We start from the raw sequence: 23,575 nt of genomic DNA on the forward strand, positions 1-23,575 counted from the left end.
CTTCCTTCCTTCAATTGTGGCTCTGGGGACTGGACAGGGTTTGGGAGGATGGCTGACCACTATGCCTCTGGCTCTGAAATCCAGCCTCACAAAAGCTGGGGCTGCCTTTCTCTTGCCTCAGAGGTGCCTACAGTGTGAGAAGCCAAGTCACAGTCCACACAGGTCACAGAGGTCATGAGAACCTGGGCTCCTTCCCTGGGTTGGTGTTGGGGCTAATTCAGGGACTATAACATAGGCTACATAAAAATAGTTTTATCAATAGAATAAATACATTTTCTTTTTTAATATGGACACATATTTTACAAAAGAGCCCCATAGCACTATGGGAAATTAAGACCTTCTACAAAAAAGAAGATGTAACTTGAGTACAATAAAGCTCTAATGTTCTAAGGTCCCTGTCCTTTGTGACCTGCCTTGAGGTGTTAGCACCCTCTGAGGTGGGGTCAGATGGTGGACATGGCCACAGACGCCTGTGGTTTCTCTGGCTTCTCTGTGAGGGTGGTCGAGGTCAGGAAGGCCCGAGGGTGTGTAGTAAGAAGGGGGCCACAATAGAGGCAGTGATGGCAGGGAGGAGGCCCAGTGAAGGCGCTGAGCTGCTGGTAGGCCCCACAGGGTCCTGCTGCTGGAGTTGGTGTGAGGACTTGACAAAGGGCTTGGTGGTTTCGGAGCTGGGGGTAGGCTGGAGGGGCAGCGGAGGTGGCGAGATAGTAGTGCTGTAAGGAGGAAAGACAGGCACTGTCAGCAGCCTCCTCATAGCAAGAGGGCTTCAGGTTCAGCTCTAGCTTTAGCAGGTTTCTTAGGGAAGACGAATCGTCTAGAACCCCGCAGCCGGCTCGACTGACTCCCAAGGACCGGGTGGGCCCACCTGTGACCAATCATGAGGGTGAGTTCCAGGCAGAAACAATTGCAAAGTCAACTGAGGTCCCCAGAGTATAGCTTCCACCTGTCTCCTGGTGGTCTACACCTCGTTGTTCCCTACAAGGTTGCTCAGGGTGGCAGAACACACACACACACACACACACACACACACACACACACACACAGATATACACACACAGATACACACACACACACACACACACACACACACACACACACAAACAAGGACACACACCCAAACACACCCCCCACCACCCACAACAACACACACACACACACACGCACATACACACTCCGCACACACACACACACACAGACACAGACACACACTCACACACACACATACACACACACTCACACACACAGACACACACACTCACACACACACACTTTATTTTCACCACATCATCCAATCTGCCACGGGAGGGGCATCCCCCAAGCCAGCTGTTCAAACGAGATTACCATCCTCACACTAAGCCTTCGAAATGGGTTTCACCACCTCCTTTCGTCCTTAAAGAGGCTATGGGGTATCAGGTTCTGGGGCAAAGCAGGTTTGTACACCCATGGGGCAGGAGAGGAAAGATCATTCTCTCTCAGAGATGCAGGCATAGTGCTCCTACAGAGTATGCAATACAGGGGTGGGGACGGGGCTTCCACAGCACATTTTAGCTCACAGAAACTAGTGTGCTCTGTTTCCTGCCGTGCTGTCCTTCAACCACATGGGACCGGTCACAATCTTGCTGTACTGTGTTACCTTACCTCACCCCCTCAGGCCCACTGTCGTGCTGTTACTGCTCTTGCAGTGGCTAGAGACTTCCCTCATCTCTCCTCAAGGCCCCTGATCTGCCCTGCCATCTTGAAGAATGAAGGCTCACCTAAGACACTGTCCACTTCCCACTAACCTCACTGCCGTAGCGGGGCATTTGTTCTATGACAGTTAAAGAACAGGTTTCAATCTGAGGAGTCATAGAACAGTGGGAGATATGGGGAGGCTTTTTTTAAAAAAATCTTTAATATTTTTATTTCTCTGCTCTTCAACTAATATCATCCTGCACTTACAATGTACTTAAGAGCACAGGCAGCCATCAGGCTCAGTGCTTTTTCTCTGCCACATTTCAGTCTCTACGAGCTTGAAGGAGATGAGCATTCTTAGCAAGATGAGATGCAGTGGGGTCAATTGCTTCCATGGCAAGAACTCTTGAGCATCAGTAAAGCGCACTATTTGAACACTGATGTGGACGTTCTAGCTTCAGACTGAGGCTTTGTTGGTTGTAGCCCCTAGAGGAGATTAACCTCTGTGTCTAGAAGAGGTCACTACCCCACCTCCACACACGTACATGCACACGCACACACACACGTCAATGCTTCCATGCCACTGTGTGTCCCAGCCTAGTTGAGAGGCTCTGAGGGCTGACTTCAGGGCAGTGGGCCAGGTGCCCTGTGAAGTGGCTGGAGCCAGGGTTCAGGCTGTCCTTTGCTGGGGCGGGGGCAGGCAAAACCAAATGGGAATTATGTCTCACAAGGCACCTATCGGTATTTTCTTTCACACTTTGAAAACTAAAGATGAAAACTCTCCCTTGGAGCCCAAGTGGGGTTTTATTCCTTGGAAAGAATCCCAGGAAAATGAAGTGGGACGGGGGAGGGGGACAAGCCCCTAGGAGTGCAACCTCCCTCCTTCCTCCCAACTTACTTTGCTCACAAGCTGGACCCCAATCCAGGTCTCCACCCCCTTTCAGGCTTATGCTAGGGAAAATTGTCTCATGGCACAACGGTTTAGAGGCCAAACCAAACACACTGCACATTCCCAGGCTCTGCAGATGGCTGGCACTGAGGGGCCACGTCTGCTGTGAGCCGACAGGACCCCGAGTGTGAGAAGGCCCCTCTGGCTTGCTAGAAGACGGAGCTCCGGGCTGTGTCCTTGGCAAATCTGTAAATTTGGGCTCATAGTGTTTTCTAGGCCTCAGTTTCCCAATCTATACATCGAAGGGGCAAGAGTGGACTCAGTACTTTGAACTCTGTTCCAGCAGTAAATTAAGCCAGAAGTAAGACCACAGGCAGAAGTCCAAGGAAAAGTACAGACAAGTGAGGCTAGTGCCAGCACTGTGCGTTGCCACCCCTTCCTGGGGGTTCCCTGGAGCAGGGATGAATTCTGGCACTAGAGGTCTGCAGGAGCCCTCCAGGCTTCAGCACTGGGCATCACTGACATTGATTTTCTAGCTAATATGAGAGGCTATGCCTGGATGGGGGCACACGTGTACCAGTTACTCTTTGAGGAGCAAATATGAAAGCCCCTCAGCTTGAGTAGAGCCTCTGGGAAGTGGTGGAGGGTGGGCGGAGAGACTTTAGAGACCCTCAGAGAGATGCAGGGGCTGCCACCCTTGGGGAAAACAGAGCTTGTGGGATAGGATCCTCCATGCCAGCAGCTAGAGGAGAACTTGTGATTCTCAACTGGACTTTGGCATCTTTGGGCCAAGAAATCAGATGTAGGCAAAGCTACCACTTTGGTGGCTACTTCCCTGCTGGGTCCACTCAGTACCTGGGGCCTTCACATCTTGTGCCATGATCTTCCTCACGGTGCTTTTACCTTTGCCCCCACCTTGGAGATTGTAGGCTAGCCACCTGATGCTTTCTACTAGTTTTACAGTGGGCCAGAGGTGGAAGGAACTTTCTATCCTGAGGTGAAAAATGGACCCAGAGATGGGAATTGCCAGGGTCTTGTAGAATTGAGGCTTTTCCAGTGACAATATCTTGGGAGCCATCTGCCACTGTCCCCTACCAGTACCAATCCACAGTAATAGGTGATAGGTGTGTGCCCAACATGTCTTTGCTAAATTGGGGGTGGTGTTTCACAGCCCCCCAACCAATGGCTCATTGATGGCTTTAAGCCTAGGCACACTGAAGCCTGAGACACCCCCAGACCCGAGATTCTGGAAGTGACAAGACTAGCAGTAGCTATGCCAGGGTCACTGCTGGGCTGATACCAGCTTATAAGCATCAAAAGGGTTAGCGTCAAAACCCTGTGGAGTGGGATTGCAGCACTATTCTATCTGATTCTTTCAGAGATTGTTTCGTTTTCTTTTTTAAATAACTGAATAACTTCGTTCTCCAGTCTCATGGGAGCAGTTCAGATGGGGTTCTGGCCTTGCAAGGATACCCTGGGCCACCCCACATTGTGAAGAATGTGAGAGGAAAGCCTTGAGCAGGAGGGGCAGTGGACAGGAGGCCTGCAGAGCCCGTCTGGCGCGGTACTGTGCTTCCTCTCATCTTTGAGGGCTTTGCCATGTGTACCTTGGATGGCCTGTACTCGCCTAGTGTTGCTCACCAAGGTTCTGTCTGTCACATACTGATGCTCGCCTCTGAGCCTGGCTTTAACCAATGCCCAGGAGTCAGGAGGTACTCTCTTCTCTACATCTGTGCATCCTCAACACGCTTTCAACTCAGATGTGCCAGCCACTGTGAATCCTTATCTCTCTTTGTACCCCTCCTTTCTTCCCTCCCTTCCCCTCTCTCTTATAGACACAAGCGTGCGGACACACACACGCACACACACACACACACACACACACACACACACAAAGAGGCCTGCACACCCCTGTGTGCTTCAAGACTTGGGGACATGGAGAATGAGAGTTGCCATAACCCCCAGAAACAAGGCAAAGCCATAATGCAGCAGAAGGTGTCACTAGGATTGTCACAGGCCCATGTTTCTCAGCAATGGTCTCTGTCCTGGCTTGCCCTGGTCACACCTTTCCCCACTGCCTGTCTATCTGGTGCTCAGAGGTAAGGGATTCCTGCGAATGCTCGCTGCCATGCGTCCATCTGTGGACACACCAGCCCTCTCTCCGGCCCCCATAAATCATTCTGCCACAGGCTGCTGCTACTCTAAACTTCCTCCACTGTGTTTACATCTTGGGGTAATGAGGGGTGAAGGGAGGCCAGCCTGCTCCAGGTGGTGTCCCAGCCAGGCACCCACATCCTGCAACCCTGGTTCCCTCCTCCTTAGGTTCAAGTGTAGAGTCAAAGACCCTTCCTCCCAGTGAGGCCTCAGGTGACCTGGAGCCATCCAAATCCTGTGTTCAGGATTCCCCAGTCTAGAAACAAAGGTAAAGAAATGATGTGCTGGCGATGGCATCAAGAAACGGGGCTCCCATGGGTGGCTAGGGCAGATGGGAGAGCTTGGCCAGGTTAAAACGTTTAGAACACGTAGATGGTGGGTGACAAACATGAAGCTAGAGTTACACCTGGATGACAGTTCTGAGTCTCGGTCACCCAGCAAGTTCACCCATCTGGATGACTCTGATTCCGTCCCTGCAATACAGCCCTGCTCTCTGTGACTCTCGATAGGACTGCAGTGCAGGGCGATGCCCGGTGTAAGCAGCACAGTGGAAGCCTCACAGGGTCCCACTGGCATGGCACCCTAAGCAGATAGACGCAAGAATAATTGGGTAGAGGGGCTGGGGCGTAGACCATGGTGGCCCTGGTGAGGACCCAGTAGAGGCAGAAGGCAGAAAAGGAGGTCAGAGCCCTGAAGCTGGCAAGCGTCCCTGTGGGCTGCTGCAGGATTGCTACTGAGCAATGAGATGTGCAGGGCGAGACCAAAGACCAGAGGCCCTCAGAGGTCTTGCTGTGGGAGTGTAGGTGGAAGATGTGCAGGAAGAGGCCAGGGTGAGGGCCGGCTCTCATTGGATTTAGGGACAAAGTGGAAGGGAATAAAACATTTCTCTAAGAAAAGAGGTTTGTCAGAAGGGCTCCGTCTGGTCCTCTGCCTCGTCTCAGAAAACTGGGGATTCGGGAACACTGGAAAGGTAGAAGGGATCCTTTGAGTGTGGGAGCCTATGCCTTGAACGTGGGCTTCCTGGAGAGCACAGGGCCTGCTCTTTCCCAAGAAGCATCGAGGAACTTTAACAGACTGCTCTTTGGTGGAGCCTTCTCTTCCAGCCTGAGCAGAGGGTGGTGTCAGCCAGCTTCAGTTTTACCTGTTGGGGTGGAGGAGACTCCCCTCTGCCAAAGAAAAGCTGCTTTCTTTCCCTGAAGCCAGGGTCTGTTTTCCAGATCCTGTGTTGTGAAAAGGAAACTGTCCAATGTCATTTTGTCTCCATTTTGCTTTCAGATACAGTTAGGGGCTGCGGACTCTTTGCTGGAGCTGACAGCCTAGCCCCCTGTTACTCCACGAGTTAGATTCCTCCACTGACCAGGACTTTGACTAACCAGACTATTTGGAGCTTCTAGTGGACTGCTGGTAGCCTGCAGACTTTCCCACAACAGAAGGATGCAGCTCTCTAAAACTCTAGGCTCCTGGGCTCAGGCTGGGTAGCCCATACTGGGCATCGGGTCTTAGTGTCTCTGTCACCTTGTGATACCCATGCTGTGGGAGGCAGGGTTGATGAGGTCTCTGCAGAAGTACATTATCCAGTGGCTCAGGGGAGGCGCTGGCACCAACACCTAGAGGCTCAGTGGCTTTGATGCCTACTCATTGTCAGCCTTTTTAAGATAGTGCATGCCATGCCTTTGAGACAGGACCCGGACTATGTCAGTCTGTTGTCACTAGCTCGGCCACCTGGCTGTAGAAGAAGCCAGGACGTGGGAGGTCCCAGTCAGTTTCTGGTTCCCTGTGTGGCCTGGGATAGTGCCTTTGGCTCCAGACATTGCTTCATGTTCATAAATGCACAACCGGGCCAGAGCTCTCTGGTGCCTCTTAGAACTTCCTGGAGCACACACCATCTCAGGCTTTGGCCCTGACAACTCTCATGTCTGTGTGGAGTGGAAGACATGATGATTTAACAAGTACCTACGGTGATTCTGACCAGGATGCTGAGGAAAATTCTGGATGGCGTTAAGATCCAGACAGGGACTCTGGGTTCTGAGGTCCCACTGTCTAAGCGTCAGATCCAGGACTCGCTTGTGCAGTGAAAAGGACTCTAGTCCGTTTCTGAGACGTTCCCTAGTGACACTATTCGCTATATGTAGAGAGTTCTGCCACACTGCTGACTTAGGGAGATTGCTCTGGAGAGAAACTGAGTGGGGGAGGGGAGGATAGACAATCTTGGAGCAATGGGAGCCTTGGTGACAGCCCGGGGCAGGAGGTGTTGTTGACCGGAGGGGGATATGGAAGGGGGGTGGCAACACCTTAGGATGTGTTCTATACCTGGCTGCTTACAGCAGGTCTCACAGTGACACTTCTGACCACAGCATCCTTTGCCTAGTAGTCCTTTCTCTCACAGGGTGGGGGCCCCTCCAGAATCTCCCCGCTACAGTGACACCGCTCATACTTTCCCAGCATGGGGATCTAACATCTTCCGAGATATCCAGCCTGTCCTGGTTGCTTCTGCCTTCACCCCCAGTCCATGGGACACACGCACGAGTCAGGTGCAGGCCACGCATGGCAGACTTTTGTTAGTGGCACCAGAGGAAGCCTCCACTTCTTCATTTTAACTTTTATCAATTAACTGATTAATTACCAGCCGTTCTGGGAGTTGAGGCCAGGGCCTTGGGCACGCTGGGCAGGCACTGTATCATGGTGCTTCATCCTCAGGCTTCTTTCTACTTTTTATGTTGAGCTGGACTCTCACTAATGGCCCAGGCAGGTCTCGAACTTACCTTCTTGAGCCAGCATTACAGCCCCATGCCACTTTTAAACTGCGGGGAATTCTGCCTGCTCCAAAGTGAGATGGGAACATACTCTATACACCCCAAAAGATGCCCATGGAGATCCTCAGGAGTCAGGGCCCAGCCTGCCTCTAAGTGTCCCTCTAAGTGTTCTGACCTCTGTCCCTCCTTGCTCAGAGCAGGGCCTGTGGCAGCACACTGAGCCCTAGGAGAGGCTGACAGGGAGCTCCTAGACAGCCCGCCCCTCCCCTGCTCACCTGTCCTCGATTCGGACCCAGAGGTCATTGAACTGCCTTGGCCGCTGATGCTTGCTTAGTTTCTTGCGCCACTTCTGCCTTCCGAACTCCTCCAGCTGGCTTAGGCTGTCCGGGAGCAGGAGGTGTGGGGACAGGACTGGATCCTCCTCCTCAGGAGGGGTGGTGGGGGTCGCTGAGGTTGCTTCTGGGACTGCAGCAGCTGGGGTTGCCGGAGCTGGGCTGGCAGGAGAGGTGCCCTCAGGAGGGGGAGCTGGGCTCCCAGCAGGAGGACTGCAAAGTGAAACAGAATGTGAGCTATGTGTGTGTGTGTGTGTGTGTGTGTGTGTGTGTGTGTGTGTGTGTGTGTGTGTAAAAGGGAATGTGGAGGGGATGTTTTCTAGGCAAGGGGAACTCCAGAGTGTCCCACTGGGATAGAATGGAGGGACCTGGGGGGGGACCACTGCCTGTTATAGACAGAGCATTGATTCCTTCTTTCCTCTTTTAGTCCACAGACTCCAACAGATAGCATTTTTTTCTGAAATTATCAGCAGTGACCTAAACAGATGCCCCACCCCCACCCCCACTGCCTATGGCTCACACCTAACGTGAAGACAGAGTAAAACACACAGGCTCTCAGGTGGCCACACTGCTGAGGAGAACGCCAACATATGGGAGAGATGGGTGCAAGGCTGGAGGGATGGAGGGGCCGGGTGGAAAATGAGGTCTATGCTCATATTTGAACTTGATCATGACTTCATTAAGCAATACCTCTGGCAGAGGGATTCTAGGCGAGTTATATAACTTTGCTGTGCCTCAGTTTCTTGTTCTGTGAAGTGGGGATAGGATGGTTTGTACCTCCCCCGGGAACACTGTGTGGTCATAAGTGCACATAGATGAAGGGCTTAGAACAGTGCCTGGCAGTAGTAGGCAGACCAGGCCATCGAGTAGTGAATGCTATTCAGGCTGCTTTTGTTATCAACTCACCCAGCTGTCTGCACTGGATGTCCATTGGTCATCTTTGAATGGAGGTGGGTCAGGGCTAAGTCACTGAACTCAGCCTCAAGGCTGATGGACACACTCTACAACCCATGTTATTATAATTCATGGTCCAGAATGTGTATGAGTAGTGCTTGGTTAAGGGGATGGAGGAATGGTGTTGCCTGTCTCATCAGAATGGCATGGGTGTGAATGAGCTCAGGACCCAGCCAGTGCCTGGTGTCTACCAAACCTCTCTGATGTGGGCTACCCAGCAAAAGGTCCTGACCACGTAAGCCCTCGAGGGTCAGTTAGTCATATTTGTGGAATCTGTGCTCAAAGTAGGGTATGCCTCTCTCTCATCCTGCAGACATTCTTCCTTTTATTCTTTGCTTTCTGGGGCCCAAAAGGGATTCCTTGGGGACATCTGGCCCTGGAGGGTTGGGGGTGGTTTGAGGAACTGTGTCCAAGCAAACCGCTTGTGAGGGAGGTGGTACCCAGGACTGAAGGCGGCCTACCCTCCCATTCCTTACTCTGCAACAGTGAGTGGGTGAGGGGCTTCTCTCTCTTTGAAGAGGAAAAAGCTCATCCTCTCCCAACCCCCATGGCAACTCCAGACTCCCAGGGTCTAAGCTATCGGAGATGCTGCAGCTGTTGAGGAGATAATTCAAAACAGTCAGACAAAAAGATAGCTACAGGAAGCACCTGTGGCCAAGGGTGGCTTTTTATTGTTGCTGACTCCACAGCGTTCCTACTCCCTCTGCCCTGCCAGTTCCTTCATTCCCTGTACAGGAGACTGAGGCTGAGAATCTTCTGAAGGGAGCCTCCAGCTAGTCCACGGGGGCAGAGGAGGGGATCTCCTCTAATGCCTAAGCTTCAAGATGAATAGAAGCCTGCCTGCCTCCCATCCCCTGCCTGGCCACACACAATGAGCTTCAAGGGGAAGGTCCTCGGGGCGTGGGCAGAAGGGTGAAGTGAGAGAACAGGAGGGGCCTAGAGGAATGCCTTGACCCCAAGTCTACCTTTATCCCTTACACCTGTCCTGGCTGCCTCAAACACATGTGGCGGAGCTCATGGGAAGAGATGAGAGGCTAGGAGCAGCTTGTGCTCTGGGGACTGTGTACAAAGATGTCCTGCAAGTGAGTTTATGACAGGCTCGGATGTCCCAACTACATCAGGGATATTCATAGTGCCTATGATATTCATAGTGCCTTGCCATGGAACTTCTAACCATGAGTTAGAAGCACCTAAAGCCCCATGCAGAGTCAGCAGCCAATACCACTTGTCTACTTGGCTGTGATTAAAGCAAGCCTCCTTCAGACTTTGGGTCATATCGCTTCTCAGAGTTTTGGCTAAGATCAAGTGCAGACTTTCGGTCTTGTAACCATGAGGACAGGGATTCAAATCACAATGGAGCCATTCTTGAGGGCTGAGGAGAAGGTTCCAACATAAAGACTGGAGCATCAATCTCTGAGTTTGAGAAGCCTGACACTGACTTGAGAGTTTCAGTTCTCAGATCTCCAGCCTGGTTATTGCCTGATGCTGGTGCTGTAGATGCTCTGAGAGGCGGGGCTGATCTCCATCCTTGGAAAAGTCCAGAGTGGGGACAGGTGGGTGGGGCAGAATAGGGACCCACACAGAAAGAGGTTGGGAGAATGGCTCTACGGGCAGAGTGGGAGTGTCCTGCTAGGAAGTGGGAGTGTCCTGCTGAGGAAGCAATGGAGCAGGTACAGGCAGAAAGCGGAGGACCATGAATGGTTGCAGCAGCAAAAGGCTCATGCAGTGGGGATGGACACAGGGAAGAAACCAAACTGTAGTCTCTTCTTACCATGGCCCCATCTTCATTCAGGGCCTGTCTGTCCATTGACTTTCTAAGGAATGACTGAGGTCACTTATGCCCCTGTCCAATCTACTTGGATCTGAACTCCAAGATTTGTTATTCCACATTCTGCTCCTGTTCCCACTGCACCAGGAGATCCCAACAAGACTGCACAGCAGCCTCCTCACTCTGTCTAGCACCCCAGTGCCTGGTTCAGCTTGTTCTCACCAATGTCTCACAGCTCTACCCTTAGGCCTGAGCAGGTCATCGGGGCAGTAACCACAGCTTACAGTCAGGCAGCGGCCCAAGAGCCAGCTTCAAAATGTCACCATATACCCTGATGCTTACCTGTGGATGGCTTGCCCAGCAGGTGTGTGGTCCACTTCCAGCCCTGCCTGCCTTAGGACATCGATGACAGTGTTGTTCCCCAGAAAGTGACCTAGAACATAAGATGAACCATGGTTTCAGCCAGATGCCAGGTTGTCTTCCAGAGCTAGATGGTCATCTGCTAGATGGTCATTTGTGTCTGGGACAATGAATTATACCAGCTGAGGTCCCCCAGTGGTTTCCAGGATGGGTACTGAGACACAGAATGCCCATACTTTAACAACAGGGTTCCTTCAAATCCAAGTATCGTGTCCCGGTGGTGAGATGTACACCTCGTCCACCCTGCCAGTATCCACATCCCAGCTCTGATACTCACAGGCTGTACGTCTGCATGCTCCAGCTTCCTCACCTGTAAAGTGGGAGTGACTGTAACTACCTTCTCTAGTCTGTGAGGACTCTAGAGAACAGGGGCTGGGGTACAGTAAAGGTTTCCAACTGTGCCTAATGCTGTTAAGCTGACCCTATTGCCTGCCCACTCAGAGTAGGTAGCCTACAACAGTCATGAGAGGCTTAGCACCAAGAAAGTCCCCAGTTCCAGCAGATCTATGGCTCCTTTTTGTAAATGCTTTCAGCAACTCATGCCTCCTTTGCCCAGTTCCCTGAGAGCCCTCCAGGGGGCAGAGGCCACCTTGCCACAGCCTTACACATGGCCAGGGTCTTACACATGCCTAGCATGTGCTGGGTGGATCTAAGCATTTAGATTCATTTCTTCACCATCTACCCATGGAGGCCTGGGTACTAGAGATGCTATAAAACCCTCCTGAATGTGGGACCCAGAAGACATTGACAGTGACCTTCTGAGGTAACCTCCAGAAGTGTGTGTGTGTGTGTGTGTGTGTGTGTGTGTGTGTGTGTGTATGATATGTCCATCTCACCTCCCAGCTACTATCCATTCTCTCAGCAAGCATTTGTGGTGCATCTGTTTTGTATGAGAGACCATAAATAGACAGGTGGGTAATGCAGCAAGGGGTGGCCTCTCATCACCAGGGTACAGGCAAGATGCCCATACTTTTCAGGAGAAAAGTATGATTAGGAGAGTCTTGTGGAGGACAAGTGACTGTGGAAGGGGAAACTGCCTGGATTAGACGCTGTCCCCTCTCTCCCTCCTGGCCTCAGTCTCCCTCTTTGTCACAGGAGCACTCCGGGTTGCTCTATGTTTCCCAAGTGCTCCAGGATCTCCTGAGTCTGACTCATGGTCCCACGGGTAACAATGCCTTCCTGCTCACGTTTAGCTTAGAACTGGGTATTTAAGCAGGCGTGTGTGTGTGTGTGTGTGTGTGGGTGTGTGTGTGTGTGTGTGTGTGTGAGTGTGTGTGTGTGTGTGTGTGTGCATGCGTGCGTGTGTGTGTGTGTGTGTGTGTGTGTGTGTGTGTGTGTGTGTGTGTAATGGCTGTCCCCTGGCTCTGATTGCTTGTGATGAGTGGTAAGAGGTGCGAAGCAGGAAGGTCAGCATGCTGACAGCCCCAGGGAGGCAGAGAACACAGTGGACAAGCTGGTAGGATGGACAAGCTCCTGGGTCAGAGGGAGTCTGCAGGACCAGTGGAGTGGTTGGAGCAAAGGGGCCACCCTCAGCCCTCTGGTCCTCTAACTTGACACAGAGCCATATCTCCCTAGCTGGCCCGTCAGAGCTCCTGTGGTTCCACCTGGAGATTACTGGAAATACCACACCACACAGGGGAGGATGCCAGGAGCGATATCCTAGCCCGTACTATACTTCCCCGAACCCTTGGGTGTATAGGCTACCTCTCAGAGCCTCAGTTTTCCCTGTCAGAGGGAGGGATTGAAATGCAGGATGAACATAGGCTTCCCTAACCCATGGTTCATGGGGAAAGTTTTGTTTATTCAGGACCCCCCTGAAAAGATGTTCCTCCCTCTCTTCCTCTCTCTTCCCCTTTCCCTCCTTCCTTTGATTTTCTTCCCTCCCCTTTCCCCTTCCTCCCTCTCATCTCCTCTTTCCTTTTCTTCTTGACTCCCTCCCTCTTCTTGTATATAATGCCATTGGTTTATTGAACACTGACTATTGCATAGCTCATGCTGGGTGATGATTGACAGCCTGAGTCCTATTCCGGCTCCTCTCTATCTCAGATTCAGGCTTGTAGGATCAGGGCACTATCTCCAATGTATTTGACACCGCAGGAAGTTGTGCAGGCATGTAAGACGTCTACCTTAGTGTGGTGACAGGGAAGACTTCCTGGAGGAGGCAGTGCTACTAGGTGAGGATGGGAGTGGGGTGGGATGAGGGGGTCCAGGTGGAGGGCAGTGTGAGCAGTGACTAGAGGAGGAATGAGGCAGGCAGAGATCTCTATGCAGAAGAGACAAAAGTATAGGTGTGAACCGTGAAGCATAGGACCCCCAGATTCTGACTTTGACCTGGCATGCTGACAATAGGCCCAGAGTCTCTCTCTCAGCCTGTGAGCTGGTTAGTTTCTGTTAACTCCACACAGACCAGAGTCACCTGGGAAGAGAGAACCTCAAAGGAGGAATGGCCTCCATCAGATAAGATTGGACTGTGGGCACGGCTGTGGAGCTTCTTAAAGATGTAGCATTGATGATTAATGCAGGAAGGCTCAGCCCACTGTGGGAGGTATTGACCTTGGGTAGAAGGTTGTGGGTTGAATAAGAACTCAAGCTGAGCAAGCCGGAAGGCAGCATTCCTTCATGGTCTCTACTTCAGTCCCTGTCTCCAGTTCCTGCCCTACCATACCTAGGCAATGACCTGGAAATGTAAGACAAACCCCTTCTTCCCCTAAGTTGCTTTTGCTCACAGTGTTTTATTGCAGAAACCAACTAAGGCAGCCTGTGATCCAAGCTTTCCTGTCACCAGTGTCTTTCACCACAAATGTCAAATGAGCCTTTGGCCCAGAGAGGCAGGGGGAGTAAAAGCCCTTGGCCAGGATGTCATCTTAAGGGAGCTGAAACTGTCCCTGGGTGGGTTGCACACATCCCCCTTCACTCGGCTCTGTGGAACTGGAAGAGAGAAGTGGGTGCTCTCTTCAGTGCCCAGGAGGAAGGACTCTGCCAGGAGCTCATGGCCTCTGCTCTGGACAATGGTTTAAATGCCCCCTCTCCTTCCATGGAGATCTGGCTTTAATAAGCTCCAATGGTCCAACCGTGGTCCCCACATCTGCCCAGAAATCCTCAAGATCTACCAGTGAAAACTCCAAATTACATGCTGTCCAAGAGAGGCAGGTGACACCCACTGACTGTCTGAGGCTATACTGTAGATTGTCAGAGGGCCCAGGCTTGGCATAGCTCTATGTGGCTTCTGTGGTGCAGACCTCAAGGGCTGCTGCTGGGCTCTGGATGTCTCCCGTGTCTGCTTAAGAGCCCTGGCACTTCCTCAACCTTAAGGCTTTTTTTTTTTTTTTTTTTTTGGATTGCTTTCCTTAGTCTGGGGATACTTGGAGAAAGTGGGTAGGTCTAGCTCAAATTTCTACCTTCTCTGCCTCTCATCCTTCCTTCTAGGATGGGAGAATGGTACTTCTCCTCCATGCTCCTTGTCAACCCTAGGAGGGACCCTTCTATATCGTCTGTGCACAGAACTCAGTGATATAATCCTGAATCCCAGCCAGTGTTCCTGACATTTACTCTTTCTGGTGCTTGGTCTTATGAGACCCGTAGTTGCAGTTTCTTAGTACCTAAGCCTGCTTCTGGCCTGTGCCCTTGTCACCCTGTCCTTATGGGCGACGTCCTTGGTGGGTTTTCTTTTGCCTAGTCCAAACAGGAGCTGTGAAAGCTGCCCCTAGCTTCTTTCCTCTTCCTTTTACTCACAGCTCGGCTACTCACAGTAGTGATGACTACTTCAGTGGCCCCATAGACATCTCCACCTAGCCCACTACCCCTGCTTGCCCTCTCTCCATGCTATCACTGTGCCTCTACGGGACATTGCTAATCAAGCTATGCTGGCCTTCGACCTCCCACAGTCAATAGAGACCCTGGGTGTCTCCTCTCAAATACACTGGGCTGCCCAGCTGCCACCACCCGCAGCCACACCGCATTGCTCTTCAGTCCCTTCCCACTGTAGCTAACCTGTCCTGCCCACAGCCCTGAGCTGACTCTGTTGTAACGTGCTCTCACGGAGCCACCTGATGGGGGTGGAGCTGGAATATAAGCTTTTTGAGGGTGGGACCATGCCTGATTCATCTTTGTCCCCAAAGTTAAGCCTAAATCTGGCGCACCACCATGGCTCCACGAATGTTTGTTGAATGAATGAGTGACATAGCCTTTTACTCTACATCCTTTCCATGATCTCATCCTGTCCCCAGGAGACCCAAGTTTCCCCCATTCTTGTAGCCCAGACCTGGCCCTTGGTGACGCTTCTCAAGATCCCACCAATCCTAGGAGCTTGGCCCCTATACAGGCCAGAGTCAGGGTCCAGCATATGCTGTCCCCAGGGGTTGGCAGACAGTGCTTAGGCTTGTCTCCAAAGTTGGAAATTCTGAACAAGGCACCACCCCATGCTGGAACCTGCCGGCAAGGTGATGGAAGGTTTCCAAAGGGGCCCCACAATGTTGGGGCTCAGCCTGTTTGGCTTGCCCAGCCTCCCTGGGGCTCCTGGCCACCACTCAGCATCTCCCTCCAGCATTAGCTTCCAGCTGTTCTCTGGCCAGCTCTCTGCAGGAAGACACGTTCCATTTCCATTTCGCTTGTTGAGTCCAGAGAGGACAACAGAAGAGGAAAGAGAGGGTGGGGCACAGGGAGCCAAGGAGACACAAAGAGGGAAGTAGGAAGAAAAGCAGAAGGACAGGGGACGGGGGTGGGGGGTGGGGGGGAGATGGGAGTGGGGAGGAGAGAACTTCAGGACCTGGGAAGCAAAAGAGAAGGACAGAGGAGAGGGGCCAGAGACCAGCTGTAAGAGATGTGGTAACTTACTTCAGGGGGAGAAGAGGGAAGAGGAAAGGTAGCCAGACAGGGGGGAGAGAGAGAGAGAGAGAGAGAGAGAGAGAGAGAGAGAGAGAGAGAGAGAGAGAGAGAGAGCGACCCAGAGTTGGAAGCAAAGGATGCAGTGGGGAGATGGCCCTAGAATGGGCAGAATTAGATGGTTATCGGGAGCATTCAGGTTCAGGGAGTACAGAGCTTCAACTCTATGTGGCGAGGCTGGACTTGTCTCTCTGAGACAAACCAGGGGCCACTTACAGACATCTATATACAAACAGAGAAGGGGCAGGGGATGTTTCAGAGCTGAGAAGAGGCTCCTTTCTTCTGGGTGTATGATAGGCTGTGCCGATGCACAAAGCTTGGAGGATGGAGAGCATAGCCTGCCAGCCTCACCTGACCCTCTAGCATGGGCAGGCAGGGCAGGGCAGAGCCTGGGCACAATACTCAGCCCATCCATGAGCCCTGTGGCCTTGGGTAGTTCCTTTCTCTCTTTGTCTCAACTCCCCCATATGCAGTTGTACCACCTGGCTTCCTGTCCCCCTGCCCCATCCGCCAGTATGGCTTCACCAGGTGATGACCTGAATATATTCAGAGGTCTCTGGACCATCCATCTCATTTGCAGGTAGCCACTGAAGGTGCTGCCACTCTATAGACGAGGAAACTGAGGCTCAATGGGGGAAGTAGGACTTGCCCAAGGTCACACAGCTGGTATGAGGCAAGGCTTTTTGGGCTCGTCCCCAGAACTGATCCAGTTCATGGTAAGGTCCATCACGCCCACTCTGAAGTACTTGGCAGCTGTAGAGATGCCAAGATCATGGTTGGGGGGCAGGAAATGGTCAGAAACGTGTGTACCTTCCAAGGTTCAGCAGATTGGAGAGGGAAGTGTGTGAAGCGCTCAGCATGAACAATGCGCCAATTAACTGGGCAATTTCAAGACTGCAGTGGGGGCTGGGTGGCGGAGGAGGAGAGAACCAGATGTTTCCCCGCACAGGCTCCAGAGTAACGCGGGTGCCTTCGGCCAGCACACATGTTTTCTCTCCAGTGAGCATGCGGGTTTCCAGTTTTCTCCTCCTGGAAGAGGCATCCCAAGTCCGTATTTATGTTCCGTCTGAAATTAATGCAAGGGAAACTTTCAAATGCGAATCTCACTGCCAGGGCCTCCGGCCGGATATCAAACCAGAGCCCTGTTTGTTTTCCCTAGGAAGTGTGACAGGAGGGGTGGATAATGAGGGGCACCAGGGCTTCTAGTCTATCCAGAGCTATGTGGAGGAGACCTGGCTGACCTGGGCTTCCTCTTCTGCTCTGCAGTCACCCAGCAAAGGGCTGAGCCTTCTCAGTTCATTGGAGACAGACTTGAGACGGACTAAGTAGCCAGCCTCGTGCCAGGGTCTGAAACACACTGTGGTCTCTACCCGTGGGAGAGACAGGTACATGCGCCAGGCTCCTGTGTGGGAGCTTCTGGGATGCCAGGCATAACTGATGAAATAATATCGGATGAAGGACAGACTCTGCTCCGCCATCAATGTGGCAAAGATGGACACAAACACCGAGTGACAAACTGCCTGCTCCGTCTCTAGCAGGCATTATGTGCCAAATATTTGGATTCATTTTCTCATTCAGCTGCCCCATAGTTCAACGTGCCCATGACACGCAGGCATAAAAGACAGGTCTATGTCTAGCCATGGCTCAGGTGTGTCCATAGCAAGGCACTTGTGGAGCTGGCTGCCCAGACAATGCCCAGCCTTGGGGTTCTGGGGAGACTCCTGTTTGGAGTAGCCTGTGCTATCTGACAGCTGGGTTAAGTGGGCATCTGGTCACTGGGTGTGAATTTCCTCTTAGAAAGTTCCTCTTCCCTCACCAAGGCATCCATTTGGTTCTATAACCTTGAGCTTGAAGCTTTTAGGTCATTTGAATCAGATGCTTTCAAAGTTAACAATCTGCTCTGGGGTCAGGAGGCCACGTCTCTGCTGGCACCTGTCATTTGAGGGTGACTGAAGGTAACTCAGAGTGAGGTAGAAGCCCCCGAGGCTTTGGCTTCCTGGTCCCGAGGACTTGGTGACCACATTGCTTTATCTAAAAACCTTTACAGGCATCTAATGCATGCTAGGCTAATACATGGAGGCCAAGAAGAGTCAGGGATGGCCCTCTTCCTTCTGGTGACAAATGACCACAGATGTAGGCAATGACTGCTGGGTCTGTCCAGGCTGGTGTAGAGTGGGATTCGTAATGGGCTTCAAGGTTGCAGGTCTCAGCTGTGACTGGGACAATCACTCTTTATAACACTAGGCTCTTTCCTGAGGTTCAATGTTCCAGGGTCTAAGACCTCCTGTTGGCTACAGACATATTTAGGGACAGAGGCTCATCCTGTCTCTGGTGGTTTCAATAGGTATGGCCCCCATTGACTCATGTGTTTGAATACTTGGCCCATAGAGAGTAGCACTATTAGGAGGTGTGGCCTTGTTGGAGGAAGTTCGTCACTGTGAGGGTGGGCTTTGAGGTCTCCTATACTCAAGTTCCCTCCAGTGACACAGACTCCCTCTGCTGCCTGTGGATCAAGATAGAGAACTCTCAGCTGCCTCTCCAGTACCTTGCCTGCCTGCTATCTCCCATGCTTTCCACCATGATGATAATGGACTAAACCTCTGAAACTATAAGCCACCCCCAATTCAATGTTTTCCTTTATAAGAGTTACCGTGGTCATGGTGCCCCTTCACAGCAATAAAACTCTTAACTATGATACAGTCCTGAGCCTCACTGTTATTTAACACTAACTAAGTTCTTGAGATTTCCATGCAGTGCTACAGAGTTCTTCTAGCTCCTCATCTGGTGTGAAATGAGCCATGTCCTTGGAGGATTGCTGGCTCGGAGGAACCAGGGGTCCTGGAGTAGTAGTGGCCTGACAGGCTGTTTAAGCTGTGTCTGGCAATGAGCCATTCATGTGCTACTCACGGACTCTCAGGCCACTTTCAGAGGGAACTCCGAGATCAAGAGGAACGAAGACATTGACCAGTCCAGAGACACCTCTCAGAAGAAAACTGGGATGTCCTACAGCCTAGTTTCAAAGTCCACACTCTAGTCTATTACTTTCCTCTCTTTCGTTCCTGGCACTATCCAGCTCAGCCCATAGCTGGCATTCTCAGATCTTCTGCTGACAGCACAGTCCTAGAGACAACCCTGGGGACATGGCCCACGGTTCCTATTGACTGGTCTTGTTCAAAGGAAGGCTAACTAGGCACAAGCCAGAAGGAGATATTGCTCTGCCTGTTATGATGCTCTGGGTTGAATGGGAATGGCTCTGGCCAAAGATGGTAGCCATTGCAAAGATGGCCGCTCCAGATGGATGTGTGGTGTGGTGACAGAGCTCCTTTTAGCACTACTGGGAATTCTGAAGCACTTCTGGAAGGTTTAGCCTCATGTTTGTGTTGCGAAGCAGGACAAACATGGGTGCTGTGGGTGAAGGGAAGAAACTACCAGGAGTTTAGCCTCTATTCCAGATTGGCTGGCTGTTCTTGGACCATCTTTGAACTCTGACGGGCTTCTGTCCCAAAGGTGGTGAATAGAGAACAGAGTGAAACGTAGGGAAGGATGGGTCTTGTCCTGAGGACTATGTGGGTGTGGAGGACCTCTGGACATGCACAGGGACACGCCACCCAGACCCCACCTTCTCTAGGAAACCTTCAAGTCAGCCTCTGCCAACAAGCATGGGATGTGGGATGCAGGGGCTGGAAGGAGCCTAATGCCTTGCCTCTTGTTGTGCAGAAGGAGTGGAAAGACTCTGGGAAGATTATAGGACTATCTCAGAGGGCAAGCCATTTCCACCTCACCATGCAATGATTCTCACCAATCAAGGCCCTGAGTTAACTCTTGCTGTGGCTTACTTTTCTCACAGATTCTTTCCTCACCAATTGCTACCCCTCCCCCAAGAAACCCTGCTTATCATTAAGCCTCTGCCTCCTGCCTCAGCCTGTGTGGTTTGCTCACTGGGACCTAGCACTCTGTTTTTGTTACTGTAGTCTCACCTTCCAGATGGTAGATGCAATGCAGCTAAAGCCCCTAGCTCCCACCGTGGGGCAGAGGCTTCGGTTCTGGCTCAAATGTTCTTGTGGTAACATAGGAGAGACTGGTCTTCTGTTTTGCATACCTCAGGAGCATCACCTTCACTCACCCATTTGCTCATTCAAGAAGGGAGGAATGAGCATCTTAAGTTCTGGGGTTCCAGGACACTGTGTGAGCTTAGGATGGAGGGCTTAAGCAGCAGCTGGATATTTTGGGGAGTCTGACCACCCCAACAAAGTCATTGCCATCACTTCACTGGAGCTTTGAGGCTCTATTGTTCCTGTGTGCATCTCCACCTGTCTGCCAAATGGAACAGAAGGGCTATCCTATCCTTACAGCGGGCCCTAAGCACGATGGCTGTATGGGTGGATTGTCAAACAGGACAGTGTACCTTCTACAGGAAGTAGTTTCTTCATTCATTCATTTTTGGTGGTGCTGGATTAACGCGAGGCAAATGCTTTATCTTTGAGCTATATCTCAGCCAACACAATTGCCTTTAGTTAAGGTAATGGTGCATCTTTCCATGAAGTCCTGCCTCAGGCCCATATGTGTTGTTCTGAATGCCATTGAGCAGCCTTGAAGGCTGAGTGTCCTGGATGTCCCAATACTCAGAGCAATAGATTCTTGTCTCCGACTCTGCCTGCCTTCTGTCTGGACTTTACTTCCTGTGGGGCAGTTGGTGGCTGCCCCGGAAGGCATGTCCAGGTTCTGCAAGGCTCCATACTACTCCCAAGTCTCCGAGAACAATGGAAACAAACCATGCTGGAATGTTGGAATGCTATGAGACCGGAGAGCCAGGATATTGCAACCAGGCAATTAGAGCACTAGAACGCTGAGATCCAAGGATTGGGAAGTGCCAGAAGTATGGGCTTTCTTCACACTATATTATGCTAGGGACACAGAAACGGACAACTTCCAACTGCTAGAGTTGGAAATGAATGGGCCCCAGAGGTTACCTGTTTCCCTACTCCACAACCTGCTGGTGACTCATGCTTCCAACTTAGCTCCTCCAGTTCCTGAATCATGCATTTTATTATTAAAAAAATGCCACAAGATCCTTGGATGGCTGAACAAATAAACAGACCAAGGAAATCTTTTTTCCTAGAATGAAGGATAACATTGCTATTTCCTCTTAATGCCGAGGTCTAAGCGCTCTCTCTCTCTCTCTCTCTCTCTCTCTCTCTCTCTCTCTCTCTCTCTGCCTTGGGGCTGAATGGAATATACTCACTTCTGCATGATTTGGTTCACCGTGTCTTTGTTTAAAAATCTGCTAGCAGTCTTGTGACTGTGGGCCCTACCATGGTGAAGTTCACATGCATGGGGATGGTCACTGAGCGGGCAGTGTGCAGGTAAACACAGGAGACAGCTGGGTATAGTGGCCATCTTTAAATCCTAGTTTTTGGGAGTTGCTAGAGAAATCTTAACAACCTGCAACTTGACAGGGTTATGGGCCTTCGATGCCAGCGGAGGAAGCAAGTGAATCTCGGTTCCAGCAGACATTATGGACAGGTCAACACTTTCATGCTGGGCTCTGATGTGCTTCTTTAGAGCACCACACTCTAGGCACCCAATAGCAATTAATCACAGATGGCTCAAGAGTTTAAATCTGCCCTAACTTCCTGTCCTTGTCAAATTTGTGGTCGGCTTCTCTTGTATTCATGTCAAATGCTCTCCCCTCTTCAAACCACGAGCCCTTTGTCTTCCTTCTCAGCTTTGCCTTCCAGCTGGAAGAGTGGGCTTAGTGGGAAGCCATCAGCTACCTGCTCATACACACTTCAGCTGCGGTACCCTCTTCTGCCTGGAGATCAACTCTTTCCCCTTCCTCCATTTCTTCTCTTTCCCCTTTTGGAATCCCTATCTTTCTATACTGGCGGCTTCTGCTTAGGTAACGAGGCTTTAAAAAGGCCACAGAAGTTGCCTTGAACTTGGCAGCACCCCGTCCCTCATCTCTTTTACTATGCCAAACTATTTCCCATATAAAAACAATGTGGATGGATGTGGGGCTAAACACAGCTACCAGTTTTTAATGCTGCCAAGTAAGGACTTTGAGATCCCTTCCTGCTGCTATCCCTAACAAGTTGCTCCCCACCCCCAAACCCCCAGTTTGCTTTGATTTGAAAGAGTGCTTGAGTGGACTGTTGTGCCCTGTGGGCTTGGAGCATCACAGGAAAGTCAGTGTTCTGCATCTTTTAGCTTCCTCAGCCATAGGCGAAGGCTGGTGCAAAAGACCACCAGGCTCTGAGTAACCCTACACCTGCATCTTGGGGCCTGTTCTTGAGAGGCATCCCTGCTCTCTTCTGGCCTCCCTCAGTGCCTGTGCTCTCTGGAGGCTCCTTCAAATCTGAGTAACTATGGAGCTGGGGGACTCCAGAGGCTGCTGTTCTGCAGTCACTTAAGGCCACTTAGTAGAGAGTGCAGTGCCTAGACGTGGTGACCGAGAGAAGAGATGCTGAAGGGCTACTTCTTTGCACAGGTCCTCGTAGCTATGTGGCTCACACCAGGGACCCTGAAGATATTCTGCAAGAGGGAGAGTGACACCCCCCTCTCCATGTATTAGTATAGGTACTTGTCTCATGGGCTCCTTCAGAAGACCCCTCCAGATCCCTTGGGAGACCCCACCTGTTCCTGACACTTGTGCCAGAATTCTAGACAGCCCATAATACAAGACAGATCAAGTCAAAGTCAGCGTCTTCTGTCTAAGTGAGTAAACTAAGGTCATAAGAGGGGAGAAGACTTGCTGGAGGCCATAGTGGACCATAGCAGAGCCATTGAGGAGCAGAGCTCTTTCTGTGTAGTTTCTATGGCCTTCATGAGCTGTTTTAAAAGGGCCTACATCTATGTTTGAGACCCTCCTATGAGCCTCATTTTGAAGGAGATTTGAAAATGAGAAGAATAGTTTGGATAAATATACTCCCAACTCTTACCCTCAATATCCTTGGAGCTGAATGTGGGCAGGGGAGGTACAGAGATAGACTGTGGACAGCCCCGTTACAGAGTCTAGATGTCCACAGGCGCCCTTGTGGATTGAACTGACTGCTTGGCCTGGAGGGTGTGTGTCAAGGCCATAGGGAGAGAGGCAGAGTAGTGGACTGATGAGCATACCTATAAGCTGCCATCTTGTTTGTTTGAGACAGAGGCTTGCTATATATCCCTGGCTGGCTTTGAACTTTCTAGGTAGACCAGGCTAGCCTTGGATATCTGCCTTCCTCTGTGTCCAGAGGGCTTGGATTATTGGTGAACATCATCACATCCAGCTGTAAGCTATTTTAAAATTTTCACAAAACACAGGTGGATTTCACAAAGTTAAGTGGTAAGAGGTAAATGGTCATTGTAACTCACTGAACTAAAGATGACAACACAGAACCCTGCATACAATCCTGGCCCTAATGCAGCCACTGGAGACAGCCAGAGAAAAGTAGGAAGGGTAAGGAACAGAGAAGGAATAGGGGCCCCAAGGAACTCTGTCTAGAGTTCCTTTACAGGAGAAGAAAGACCCCTAGAAACTTTTAGCTCATGTCCTGTGTTGCCATGGTGACGCTTAAGTTCATTATAGTGGTGATGATGGTGGTGATAATGATTATGGCAGCTGCCATTGTGGATCCCCACCATATGGAAGGTTATTTGAATGTCACTCATCCTCACAACTACACTATAACATGGACACTTTAGATTCATCAAATTGTTAATGCCGTCCTTCCCATTAACTGAAGAGAAAATTGAACCCTTGGGAAAGTACCAG

The 23,575-nt window shown here is 51.2% G+C and overlaps 1 protein-coding gene across 1 annotated transcript in view; it reads right to left on the reverse strand.

Annotated features, from left to right (window-relative positions):
• Nucleotides 1-382: 382 nt before the first annotated feature.
• The window catches only part of Trabd2b (TraB domain containing 2B), a 198,337-nt gene continuing 175,144 nt past the window's right edge, over nucleotides 383-23,575 (reverse strand). The window contains exons 5-7 of the mRNA XM_032900210.1: nucleotides 10,864-10,954; nucleotides 7,743-8,012; nucleotides 383-713 (exon numbers count right to left, since the gene is read on the reverse strand). Of these exons, the coding sequence (XP_032756101.1) occupies nucleotides 509-713; nucleotides 7,743-8,012; nucleotides 10,864-10,954 (566 nt within the window). The 3' untranslated portion in view covers nucleotides 383-508. The remainder of the gene's footprint in view (nucleotides 714-7,742; nucleotides 8,013-10,863; nucleotides 10,955-23,575) is intronic.

Source organism: Rattus rattus, chromosome 1, assembly GCF_011064425.1.
Source record: "Rattus rattus isolate New Zealand chromosome 1, Rrattus_CSIRO_v1, whole genome shotgun sequence".
NCBI lineage: Eukaryota > Metazoa > Chordata > Mammalia > Rodentia > Muridae > Rattus > Rattus rattus.